The sequence below is a fragment of the Eschscholzia californica genome, unplaced genomic scaffold, assembly GCF_041429995.1.
Source record: "Eschscholzia californica isolate CP2 unplaced genomic scaffold, dmEscCali1.0.p SCAF_3, whole genome shotgun sequence".
Lineage (NCBI taxonomy): Eukaryota > Viridiplantae > Streptophyta > Magnoliopsida > Ranunculales > Papaveraceae > Eschscholzia > Eschscholzia californica.
Window position 1 is genome coordinate 46,030,496 of NW_028238420.1, and position 13,430 is coordinate 46,043,925.

The window sequence follows — 13,430 nt, forward strand, 5'->3', positions numbered from 1 at the left end:
ATGCGGTGCTCTGTTTTGAGTTATTCTAGCTGGTTGTTTTTTGAGAGAGTGGAATATGAAGTTATTTTAGATGTTTGTTTGTAGTGGGGGTGGTTTATAGAGAGAGAGGGAGAGATAGAAAGAAGAGAGTAGTTTAAAGTTGTGAAATAGGAGAAAAAAAATGTAGTTGTGGAGGGTTTTGTCTGCTAAATTGACTGATTTTGAGATGAACTTGACTGATTTTGATAGTTGGAACGACCTCTTCCTCGACCCCTCGAATCATAACGTCCTCCTCGGTATCCACCTCTCGATATATAAGATTGACGAGGATATTTTTGGTTTGAGTACTTAGATTGATATGGCTGAGCTGATTTTGCCACCAAGGCAGTGGAAACAGATGCATTAGAGAGGGATTGTTGCTGACTGAGTTTCATTTCCTGTGTATAAAGGAAGGGTTGGAGTTGACTAAAGGAGGGAAGGTTTTCTCTAGTCTCTATGGCAGTGACAAAGGCTGAATACTCATTACCTAGACCTCTAAGGGTATGGAGAACTAACTCTATATCAGGAACAGGAGCATGGGACGCAGAAATGGCATCGGATATTTCTTTTATCTTACCAATATATTCAGCCATTGATAATGTGTTCTTCTGAATAGTTTGTAGCTGAAGAATGAGTTGCGATTTTCTAGCGGTATTCTGAGCACTAAAGGTGTCTTGTAAGTAGGAGAGCAGGTCTTTAGAAGTTTGGAAGTCTGGAGTCTGACATAAGATTGATAGAGTGAGGGTGGTATGAAGCCAACTTATCAAGGTTTGATCTATTCTAGTCCACTGTAAAAAGGCTGGATTAGGGATTTCGAGATTAGTTTCTGGATTATGAATCATAGAGGGAGGTGGGGTTGAAGATGGTTCAACATAGCTGAAAAGATCCTGAGATTTCATGATGGGTACAACCTGCTTTTTCCAAGTAAGGAAGTTGGTGTTATCAAGCTTTATTGAAACTAATGGAACTAGATTTGTGAGGCTAGGGTAGTGGTAAGGTGTTGTGGTGGAGGTGGAGGAGGAGTTAGTTGCTGAAGCCATTAAAGTCAGAGACTAGAAACAGAGTTTGAAGTCGAGGAGAAAAACCTAAGCTCGTGATACCATGTAAAGAAATGATTCTCTGTATCCTTCCACAAGGGATTCAGAGTGATTTATATTGATTTATCTTTTGGTAGTTACATGACTTAGTCAATATACAGATTACATAAACCAAAACAGAATTTCAAAATTCAAATATCAATCTTAGCTTAACTGATTCCTAATTTGTAGGATCAGATATCTCTATCATATATTTCCCCGATGACAATAATAAGGCAAATCATGTCACTTTTTTTTGTTTGTTGAAAAGAAAATCATGTCACTTCCAAAGTTTTCAGTTGTTCCTCGTACTAGTTTAGGATATGTTTCAACAAGACTGGTAGTAAGCCAGACCACTATCCTGACTGAGGAATGTGGTCGAACAAGATTTATAGATAGAAAGTAGATGCGCCACATGAAGGAGTTGAAGGAGATGTCCTTCGACCAAGGTGACAATGCGAACAATTTGTCGGATAGGACAATTGATGTGGAAGATCATCAAGTCCGATTGATTTAGGGATCGTAGAGTTGTAGCTAGAGACCAACTACGATCGTCGAATTACGAAGTAATTCGCGGCTAACTTCGATCGGATCCTACAACGGGTTACACATAAGAGTGACAAATTGATCTAGGATATGACTAGTGGGAGTGAGATATAATCATGGGAGTGTCCCATAAACATATCTCATAGGCCTAAAAAGGAATTAGGCAAAGATAGTACAAAAAGGCCAAAAACAGGGTTTTTGGGCCTAGACCGGTTCGGGTACTTCTAGGACTCGGATTGGGCTGAATTTTGGAGGGTTAGTTGCTGATATAATAAACATTATATCTGCCAATTTCGTGGTGTTTGGATACCTCCTCCTTAGGGAATTGAGAAAATACCAATAGTTGCTACTTTCGACTATTTTCCTAAATCTTATTCTAAAGGGTGTTTTAGGAAACCTAAAAGGAGGTGGATTCTTATTAGGGTTCTATATAAACACTCTTAGGGCAGAGAATAAGGTGTGTAATTTCTCTCTAAGCTTTCTTACTCTACCACATCAAGTAGAGAGGAGAAAGTGAGCTAATTCCCATTAACTATCAATCTAGTCAAAGAAGAAGGTGTTCTTCTTTTCCAACCACCATTGGTGTGCTAGCTATACAACAAGGTGGGAGATCAAATTGATTGCTCGTGTCCCAAGTAGAGGAGCTACACTTGAAACTCTTGGTCTTCTTCAATCAATTCAACTAGTTCGAGGGAAAAGCGATTAAGGTAATCTACTATCTCCATTAGATTAATTACTAGTTTTGCATGTGATCCTGGGAATACTAGTGTAGACATTAGATGTCATATTTCCGCTATAAACACTAGTAGAAGGGTGTAAATCCCTACAGTGGCGTCAGAGCCTCTTGCCATTAACTAGTTTTTGCTAAGAATCGAACTAATTAATATGCTTGATAGTTTGAAAATTTAGTTTATAAAAGTATTTTAAAAGGTGTTTTAAAAGGTATTTTTAACTCATAATTTGATAGGATTCAATAAATTTTCAAATTGAGAATCACATTGATGATTAAAAGTGTTTTAAAAGTCTCAATTTGATTGAATTTCAAACTAATCCATGCTTGATTAAATTGATAGTTATGTTTAAAAAGATTTTAAAACATAAAATTTGATTAATTTTGAATTGGATTCAAAGATTTTTCAAAATTGATTTCAAAATTGTTCTTTGAAAAATTTCAAAAACCTAGATTTTGATCCAAAATTGGTTTGATTAAGAGTTGTTTTAAAGTTTTGAAAACTTTTGAAAAACAAAATTTTGGAATTTTAGAATTTTAGAAGTGTTCTAAAAAGAGTAGTTTTGACTTTAGGAAGCTCTCAAAACAAATTTGGAAAAATTTAAAAGTTTCTAAAAGTTTTAAAAAAAATTTTAGAAGTGTTCTAAAAGGAATTTCAAAAAAGAATTTAAGAAAAGTTTTAAAATTGGAAAATAGCAACTTAGAGTTGCATAAGAAAATTTTTTTTTTCTTTTTGGAAACTAGGGTTTTGAAAAACCCTAGTGTCCGGCCAGGAAGCTTCCTGGCCGGACCAGAAGCTCCTGGATGCGTCCTCTGGACGCGTCCAGAGCAGCTGCTGAGACGCGTCTTGAAGACACGACCAGCAGCTGCGACAGAAGCTTCTGGACGCGTCTTTGAGACGCGTCCAGAGCAGCTACTAAGGACGCGTCTTGAAGACGCGACCAGCAACTGCGAAGGAGCTTCCTGGACGCGTCCAGAGCACTCGACCAGACGCGTCTTGGAGACGCGTCTGGGAAGTTCTGGGTGTCTCGGACTAGTCCGAGACACCTAGTGCTGGTCCGGTCCAGTACCAGACACGTCTAGGACGCGTCTGGTACATGGACTAGCGTCTTGGCTCCGGCCAGGACGAGACCAGGCCTTGATAGGCCTCGGCCAGGACATGCCGGCCCTATGGGCCGTGCTATGTCCGGACCTTGTCCGAGCCCTTTTTGGGCTTGGGCCGGGACTTGTCTAGGACTTGTCTAGGACTTGTCTCGGGCTTTTTCGAGGCTTTTCGGACCACGAAAAGGGACCATCATTCGAGTGGGAGTTTTTGCCAAAAAATTTTCCGATTCCAACCAAATAATTCCAAAATCAATCCGGGACATCCAATAGCCCAAAACGGATTTCTCTTTAAATTGATTTATGAAATCATTAAGAATCGAACCAATATTTTTTCCGAAATTGACCCGGGCTTTCTCGAGCCCAAAACGGAGTTTTTCTTAAAGATGATTTTAGAAATCATAAAAGATAAAACCGGAAAGCACCACTAGTAGAATTCTTCGAATTTAGACTTAAGGTCCGTAATGTGACATGTGATGTCAACAAAAGTATCTCCCAAGATAATCATGCATATATAATTCTTAGCCTTGATATATTATATGATTGCATGTGATGTGAATGCGGGAAACTAGTATGGCCATAGATTTATTTCTTTATTCTTGTTTTAAGCACGGATGGGTGCATGCTTTGTAATTAATTTTAATTTCAAGTTTATACGATCTGCGAATCGTTAGAGTCTTGTAATTAGAGTTTAGGGTCTATGAGTCCATTGAAGAAACTCGAGGATGAAATCCAAAGGCGAGTGGGAGAAATCAATGGAGGTTCAAAGATGGTGATCTAAGACGAACCAAAAGGCGAAACAAGAAGAAAACCAAGGGTGATTAGATCTTCTAGGTTAGGGGCCATACTAGGATCCATGTCTGCTTGATTTACTTTCTCGCGCGCATTTACTTACTTATTTACGCTTTATGTCGTGGATGTTAGTTAGGCTAAATAGTTCACTATAACAAACGCCAGACTAGCGTAAAAGTCCCCAAAAGTAATCTTGAGTAATCGCCTATCCAGATTAAGACACTCGTTGCGCCCTTGTTCGAGGAAGGTGGGTCGGCCTTCGCAGAGTACCTCCTCTACCTTGGGACAATGCGGGTAGGTCTATAGAAGAGGCCTACACGTCTAAATGGTTCTACTCAACGAGATCAGCAAGAGAGTCTTGGATACTCGAGGCAAAAGGATAGATTAGTCATTCATTAATGAAATCTATCAACCAAGAGTCATAAGGTATGATCAGTGAAGTAGTTCGCTCACCCGGAACGACGGAGTCAAAGGGTAGGGCCTTCGTCCGCTTTACTTCGAAGAACTGGGGTCTTGGAATCACTTATTCAATCGGGGACAATTTTATATTGAATAATGTGGGAAAACTAATGTTTTTCAAAAACGATAACGAGTTTTAAAACTTTGCCATTTCTTTATGTAGTTTTAAGATGACACAAACGATTTCAACATTAAATCACACCTAAGGGAGGTGCTGATCCACTTCCTAGAATGGAAGAATGAATCCGAGAATAGTTCTCAGATTCAAAAGGAAGGTCACTAGAATACCCAATCACAATGTTGACTCATATAAGAGAAGGTCCAAAGCCTTTTGCAAGCAATCGTATAACATTCTCTTTGGAAGAGTAATGGATGCTAGCATAACCATTGAGACAAACTAAGGAAGAAATTCCTACAGAAGTCATAAATGGGGAGGTACGAGACCTCCAAGGCAATCTGAAAATCATCCTAAGGGAAGACAACAGAATACATCTATCACCCAATTCAATATCGATTGAACAAAGATTAATAAAGACCTTAGATGAGTCACTCAGGTTGTTACAAACAAACTGAGCAGAACATACGGGAATATCCAGTCTAAGAAAGGTTCTTGAGATTTGGTACAAAGAATCTAAGAAAGAGATCTTGAGATTCAAAAGGGCAAAAGGATCAGTCAAGTGAGACAAACATTTGATCAAAGAAAAGCAGTTGCCGAGTACATGATCAAGAGTATTCCTCATTACTGTGAATGTTTCTAAAAACAATGGCTAGACCATTTAAAAGGAAACTACCTTTAGCACCTGGAGGACAAAAGGAATGGAATTCCGGTTCCGTATCCTTGCTAACAAAGTTAAAAACAAGTATCGTAAAATTCCTTCATCAGGTATTTAAGACCAGATGAGCGGCTCAGTGGAAGCTCAAGGAAATCACATACTTGACTAAAAGAAGTAAAGATCCAAGAGGGAGCAGAAGCAGTAATGCTAGGGATGCTGAAAGGGATCAAAGTCTTCTTTTAGACACTGATCTAGCTTAGAACTTAATAGTGATTATTTTGTTCTTCTAGAAACATATGATGTTTTAAACCAGTGGTAAAATTAACTGAAGGTTAACATTGATAATGGCTAAAATCGAGAGATTCAAACTCATTAAACTTCAGCATTGTCAATTGGGTCTTAAGGACTAATTGACAAAGTCACCCTTTTCAAAAGGCATAGAGACTAGTAATCTATTAGGACTCATACCGTGTTATGCAGACTTATAAGTTTACTTGCAGAAGCTAACGAGAGAAACTTCAAATACGTACTCTGACAACTTCATAAAGTATGGAAACGTACAAATCATAAAGTATAAGTCGGAATGTTTGAAAGGTTCAAACAAAGTACATACCGAAGTAAAAGAATCATTTTGACCAGAGAGTTTAAGTCATCCGATTAGATTGGAGTGGTAAAAACTTGAGTCAAATACTTGATAACCATCAAAGGAGTTGAGAAACCGTTTCCCAACTCGCTCCATGGAACACATCTGAGGGATGGTGGATTCAGTGGGAGTAATCGAACATTGCTATGCATAATTCGATCAAAGATGGGTTTAAGCCAGTCTTCCGAATAATTTTGGACATATTCTAGAAACGATCGTTTTCATACTTACCAAAGTCCGTTTAAAGGCTAAAACTTGTAACAGCGTTACAAAAACTAGCTAATATCTGACGCAATTTCTTTTTGAAAGAAATTTGGGCTTCTTCCACAACCAATCAAGAGAACAAAGTGTTTGTTGCTCATGATAGTATTCTTCTAATAATTAGCACACCTGGTCGTCTCGGAGAAAAACACTAATTATTACAAGAATAAGTGGGAGAAAAGTACAAGTCGATTTAATTCGATCATGAGAAAAATCATGGAGGGTCATGAAGAACAATCATGAAACTTGTACAAGACGATTAAAGTCGACCAAGAGCAACAAACTGCGGCTCCTCGGAAAAGGAAAGGTTAAAGACATGATCTTATAAACCCATCGCACAAAAGCGAATGTCATTCGCCGGAGAACTCTCAAAACAAGTGAAAGTGTCTCTAAAGGAATATCTTAAAGTAATTGAGAAAATTCCAAATTGTTGTTCAAAAGCCCTAAAAGGTCAAATCTCAAAGACACAGAAAATAAAGGTTATTTCTGAAGAGATAAAAGACCTGCGCAGAAACGGAAACTGACTCTAGATTTTGGCTAGAACCCAAAATCATCGTGGAATCCATATCTCGTCAAGACATGAAGCTTGATAATTTAAGTCAACAAAAGACCTAAATTGGTTTTCCAAAATAGAAAACTGAGAAGGATGGAAACATTCGTGTTTCCCGAAACGAGACAAGAAGAACAAAGATTCTTCCAATCAAGTTATGTCCACAAGCATGCTTCAGAAATCTATCGACGGATTAAAAGCACGCAAGAGTTAGAATCTTCGATTCAAAAGGCAATCAGAGAAATTTGATTTCTGGAGAATGAAGAAAATCTTGAATCACGAGTTTCAAGAAGGTAAGTGGGAGTAAACAAACCTTCCGGGTCCGTATGCAGAGTACATACAAAAGATTGAGTACGACATAAGGTGTTGTATAACAGTAACGAACTGACTCAATAAAGGACCACACACAAAAGGATAAAATGCCATTTTGGGCATCTGAAGATCTATAAGCATAGATCAAAAGGATGATAGGATTAGAGAGACTCAGTACGCTGAGATGCTTGAGATCCGAAACAGAAAATCTAAGACTCGGGAAGTCTAAAAGAATTTCGACCCAAAAACTCATGACAGAGGGCGTTGCAAAACTCGGAGTCTAAAAGACACCGATGAGCTAGCACGCATGAGAGAGACATTTATGTTCGAAAACATAAAGTCAATCATGTTGGACATGATTAGCATTTAAACATCCGAATTCGGATTGGAAAACCGAAACACTACTTAGTACATCCTAGAAGGCTAAAGGATGAAGTAGTACAAAGTTGAACATGTCATCGTAGCAAACTTCCAGACATGGAAGGAAAGTAGGCTAAAAGTGTTTTAAGCCGGGAACTGTTGCAAATACTACACAAAGAATTAAAGGCCTTAACTCTAGTAAAGATTACTAGATATTATCAAGGTTGAAGATAGTAATCTTCAAATTAATTGATAATAAGCAAAGTTTAAAACCGACTACCACGGTAGTCAAACTAAACTGTCACCTAAGACATAGTATGAGATTCATACACAGTCTAAGGCATGAGGTATAAATTTTAAACCTCGACAAGTAAAACTGAGTGGGTAAAAGGAGTTTTACGGAAGAGGCTCAGATTTACAACTCTCGTTATCAGAAATAATAAGAATTATTTCACCAGTCGTCTAAACTTGGTTTAGTGTTTAAACGACAGTCCATCGATAATAAAACGTTCCGAATAGGTTTGTCAGATACGTGATCTGATGAATGAAACCCTATTAAGTGAACTTGGAATATTTATTATCAAAAATCCCTGGTCCAGGTCATTGCATGGACAACAATGACTCACGAAGACTAGCACGGGAGTCGATGGGTTAGCGCAGTTTCATGGGCTATAGGAATAGTATATTCTATTCGACTACGTGGGTGTATAAAAGGTTTATACACTGGATAACCCTCAAATGAGAAGTACATCATTCGTGATGAACGTCAATACTTCTCATAAAGACAATTGGAGAGATTCCTCAAAACATGAGTGCTCCACTCATCTTATGTAAGGAATGCCCGACTTTGGTTCCGTTAAACGCCGCGCCGTAAAAGGAGGTTATAAAGACGGATACTGGGAAGGACAGGATAGACATGAAGTTAAGTGGGAGCGCAAGAATGGATTGTGTCACCCTAATCACATTAGGTACAAAGTGTCTCAAGGCCACTTGATGAGTAGCAACTGAAAATGCGTGGCCGCGCTCAAACGGATTAAAAGTTAATCGTTTGTCTTTTACAGTTGTACTCGGATATCAAGAAAGTCTGAATGATGTGACGTATCAGATGGGATACTAAATTGACACGGGAATCGAGGCATTGCACTTGTTTTAAGTCCAAGTGGGAGTCTGAAGGAGTTGAAGGAGATGTCCTTCGACCAAGGTGACAATGCGAACAATTTGTCGGATAGGACAATTGATGTGGAAGATCATCAAGTCCGATTGATTTAGGGATCGTAGAGTTGTAGCTAGAGACCAACTACGATCGTCGAATTACGAAGTAATTCGCGGCTAACTTCGATCGGATCCTACAACGGGTTACACATAAGAGTGACAAATTAATCTAGGATATGACTAGTGGGAGTGAGATATAATCATGGGAGTGTCCCATAAACATATCTCATAGGCCTAAAAAGGAATTAGGCAAAGATAGTACAAAAAGGCCAAAAACAGGGTTTTTGGGCCTAGACCGGTTCGGGTACTTCTAGGACTCGAATTGGGCTGAATTTTGGAGGGTTAGTTGCTGATATAATAAACATTATATCTGCCAATTTTCGTGGTGTTTGGACACCTCCTCCTTAGGGAATTGAGAAAATACCAATAGTTGCTATTTTCGACTATTTCCCTAAATCTTATTCTAAAGGGTGTTTTAGGAAACCTAAAAGGAGGTGGATTCTTATTAGGGTTCTATATAAACACTCTTAGGGCAGAGAATAAGGTGTGGAATTTCTCTCTAAGCTTTCTTACTCTACCACATCAAGTAGAGAGGAGAAAGTGAGCTAATTCCCATTAACTATCAATCTAGTTAAAGAAGAAGGTGTTCTTCTTTTCCAACCACCATTGGTGTGCTAGCTATACAACAAGGTGGGAGATCAAATTGATTGCTCGTGTCCCAAGTAGAGGAGCTACACTTGAAGCTCTTGGTCTTCTTCAATCAATTCAACTAGTTCGAGGGAAAAGCGATTAAGGTAATCTACTATCTCCATTAGATTAATTACTAGTTTTGCATGTGATCCTGGGAATACTAGTGTAGACATTAGATGTCATATTTCCGCTATAAACACTAGTAGAAGGGTGTAAATCCCTACACCACATACTTTGGTCGAGATTCAACTGGATAGTGACCGCGCAAAGTACTATTTTCCATGTTTCAATGGCTCCACCTCCACTTCCCTAATTGCCCATCAAGTCGTATAGCAACAAACCTCTTCAAGTTCGGAATGACTCTTAACAATTTTGCATATTCTCCTTTCAACAAAAAGTAGATGCCCATCAAGTCGAACAAGATTTAGAGATAGAAAGTAGATGCGCCACATACTTTGGTCGAGATTCAAGTGGATAGTGACCGCGCAAAGTTCTATTTTCCATGTTTCAATGGCTCCACCTCCACTTCCCTAATTGCCCATCAAGTCGTATAGCAACAAACCTCTTCAAGTTCGGAATGACTCTTAACAATTTTGCATATTCTCTTATAGATAAACAATCTCTCTCGTGGTTTCACAATATTATAATCACGTGGATAACTCGGTTGGCCTCTTCAACTTTTCGATTGTTTTCGGGTCTAGTAAACACTCAGGGGACGGCGGTGGAGCATCGGAATCGATCACACTTTTGATGTCCCGTTGATGGATGATGGATCAACCCTCCCTCGCCAATCCTATTTCTACTTGACTTGAGCAAAGACAGGCTTGAAGTGAATCTGTTTATCTCAGGGGTGTGAAGTCAATAATCAATCTCTTTTGGAGTAACTTCACATGCTAATTACATCCAAGGAGTAACATAAAAAAGAACCCAGTAGTAAATGTTTAGTCTGGTTCTGGTTCTGGTTCTGGTTCTTTTCTAACATTCCAACTTGATGAACTCAGATAGAAGAATATGGTTCCGGTTTTAGTCAGGGACGCTCGAAGTGTGTGAAATAATTGTGCCCGCCCATAACAGGATTACATTTTTCACAAATGACAAAAATACCCGCATCGTTGGTTTCAGTATTAGGGTTTTATATCAAGTAGTAGTAATTTAAGCTCTGAGAGAGAGTTTCAGAGGCGCTGAGGAGAAGGAAGAAGGTAGTTAGTGTTCAAGCCGTTCAGCCAAGATGGGTAAGAACTAACAAACCCTAGAAATTTAGGGTTTTTATATCTTTGCTCTCTCAATCCTTGTCTGTTACTGTATTTGTTCTTATTCGTGTTTCAATGGCATCATCTTCCCTCTGTTACTTACAGGTATCTCTCGAGATTCTATGCATAAGAGGCGGGCAACTGGAGGAAAGAAGAAAGCTTGGAGGAAGAAGCGAAAGTAAAATTCTTTTCTTTCGTCTTTTTTTATTATTGAATTGAATTGAATATATAGTCCTTCATTTTCTGGATCCATATTAAACTCAATAAAGCTTTTGATTTTTGTCATAATTCTATCATTTCTTAGAGGATCCAATTGATAGTTATATTTTTATTGTTAGATCTCACTAGAATTTGTTGCTGAAAACTTCAATATGATTCTTACAAATATATTATGGCTCAATAGCGTGTTAATTGGGAAAATGAAATTTTTGTGTGGATTTCGGTAAAGACTAGATGAAGCTATTATAGTAATCTTACTTCCATTTTATATGTACCTTCTCTCAATATTTGATGAAAGAATCTTTGCCTTGTAGAAATTTCGTATCAAAATTGTGATGGTCAATCAGGGGTTAGGTTTATGGAGTGTTAGGTTCATATGATTTGTACTAAGGATTTGAAGTTAACTAGGTTTTATTGTGTCATAGTATCCTTGTCATTCTTTTAATGTATTCATTCGCCGTTTTAGAGAGAACCGTTATGTCACTGTCAATTTAAGCAAAAATCGTGACTACCCATTAGTGCAAACTTATGCAGTAAGTCAGGTGCTGTTGGATTGTGATTCATATCCAAGCATAGCGGTATGTATTTCCGTCTTGCCCATGGAAGAGAAGGATATGCTAGAAAATTAGATGTTTAGTGTGATCTTACCTTGGGCATTTTTTCATGTTTATGCTTATGTTTGTTGCGTTTTTACAGGTACGAGCTTGGTCGTCAGCCTGCAAACACCAAGCTCTCGAGCAACAAAACTGTGAGGAGAGTCCGTGTTAGGGGTGGAAATGTAAAATGGAGAGCCCTCAGATTGGATACTGGGAATTACTCTTGGGGTAGTGAGACAGTCACTCGCAAGACCCGTATTCTTGATGTTGTTTATAATGCATCAAACAATGAGCTTGTCAGGACACAGACATTGGTGAAGAGCGCTATTGTTCAAGTTGATGCTGCCCCTTTCAAGCAATGGTATCTCCAGCACTATGGAGTTGAGATTGGGAGGAAGAAGAAGTCCACCACCAAGAAGGAAACTGCTGAGGTACTACATCTAAAATTAGTATGTATGTTGTTCTTTATTACCTTGTTCACTAGTTGTCAATCCTATCATAGTAGGACATAATCTTATCATAATCAAGAAGCAATATCGGTACATTTGCAAGTAAATTGTGCATGTTCTGTCATTTAGGATGCTTGTGTTCTCTTTCTAGTGAGAGATATTTTGACGTCTCGGTGCTCAGTGCCAACCAGTATGAATTGTTCTCTCTCTCTCTCTCTCTCTCTCTCTCTCTCTCTCTCTCTCTCTCTCTCTCTCTCTCTAATGAAAGTCGTTCAATTTTCTTTTTCTGATAGGGTCAAGAGGGTGATGCCGCAGCTGTGGAAGAAACAAAAAAGAGTAACCATGTTATGAGGAAAATCGAGAAGCGTCAGCAGGATCACAAACTTGACGCACACATTGAAGAGCAGTTCAGTGGAGGCAGGCTATTAGCTTGCATTTCATCTCGCCCTGGGCAATGTGGCAGAGCTGATGGGTAAGTAAAACTAAGACCACATTTCTGTTCATTTTACTTCTGTCAGTTGATTATAATTCAATTCTTGGTCTGAGTTTTTTTTGCTTGTCATATTTTATTCGATTATCAGATACATCTTGGAAGGTAAGGAGCTTGAGTTTTACATGAAGAAACTCCAGAAGAAGAAGGGCAAGGGTAGTGCTGGAGCTGCTTAAACAACAAGCAAATTCATATCCTCTAGGTTTTAAAATTATGCTTCTTGTTGGTTATCAAGATGCCTTTTAGGCTATTTATCTTCTAGGGTTAGGTGGATAGTGTATGGACTAGATTTTGGTGCAAGATAATCAAAATTTTGCTTTTTATTCATCATCAGATATGGGAACAGCGGTATTACTTGTTTAAGTCATTCACTAAGATTGTTTTTATCTTAATTCTAATGTGCCTTGTGTATTTTCTTTACATACAATAAGATTCGAACATCGGTCTCTCCACAAACACATCACATTAGTCTGTCTTTAAATATTTTCAAATATTTATAAGATTTAAAACTTGACTTGGAAGGGCTCTGGGATTAACCTTTGTTCAGTGAGAGCAGAGATTGATCAATGAGTGCAATATTTTTGAAACCTGATCCTACTTTTCTTGAGCTTAGCCAGAGAAGGCCAAACCTCGAGATTCAAGATAAGACTCTTTTATGAACAAATATAGTCTTTGGTCATTTACCAATTGGACTATTAATTATTGGCGAATCCTAAGATTTTTAGTAGCTAAATAGACTAAAGAATCTTGATTCCTACCGATCCCATTGAATCCAACTTCGAAATCATCATGTATCCAAACGCACTATTAGTTGATTCGAGTTTCTCTCCCAACTCAATCTGGATTTTTGGTGGTTGTATCGCACGACTGACCCAACACTTGGTTAGCCCCATGGAACCCACA

At 38.4% G+C, this 13,430-nt stretch overlaps 1 protein-coding gene across 1 annotated transcript; it reads left to right on the top strand.

The window, feature by feature from the left end:
- Positions 1–10,190: 10,190 nt before the first annotated feature.
- On the top strand, positions 10,191–12,919 carry LOC147550862 (small ribosomal subunit protein eS8). The gene is made up of 5 exons (XM_086669528.1): positions 10,191–10,755; positions 10,879–10,951; positions 11,689–12,019; positions 12,331–12,509; positions 12,619–12,919. Exons 1-5 carry the CDS (start codon positions 10,752–10,754, stop codon positions 12,701–12,703), a joined length of 672 nt encoding a protein of 223 aa, XP_086525654.1. The 5' UTR covers positions 10,191–10,751; the 3' UTR covers positions 12,704–12,919.
- Positions 12,920–13,430: the final 511 nt, after the last annotated feature.

Excerpts from the sequence above, each read along its gene's own strand:
- LOC147550862 (XM_086669528.1), top strand. Across the intron at positions 12,020-12,330 it reads CCAAGAAGGAAACTGCTGAG|GGTCAAGAGGGTGATGCCGC; the intron begins GTACTACATCTA and ends TTTTTCTGATAG. Across the intron at positions 12,510-12,618 it reads CAATGTGGCAGAGCTGATGG|ATACATCTTGGAAGGTAAGG; the intron begins GTAAGTAAAACT and ends TTCGATTATCAG.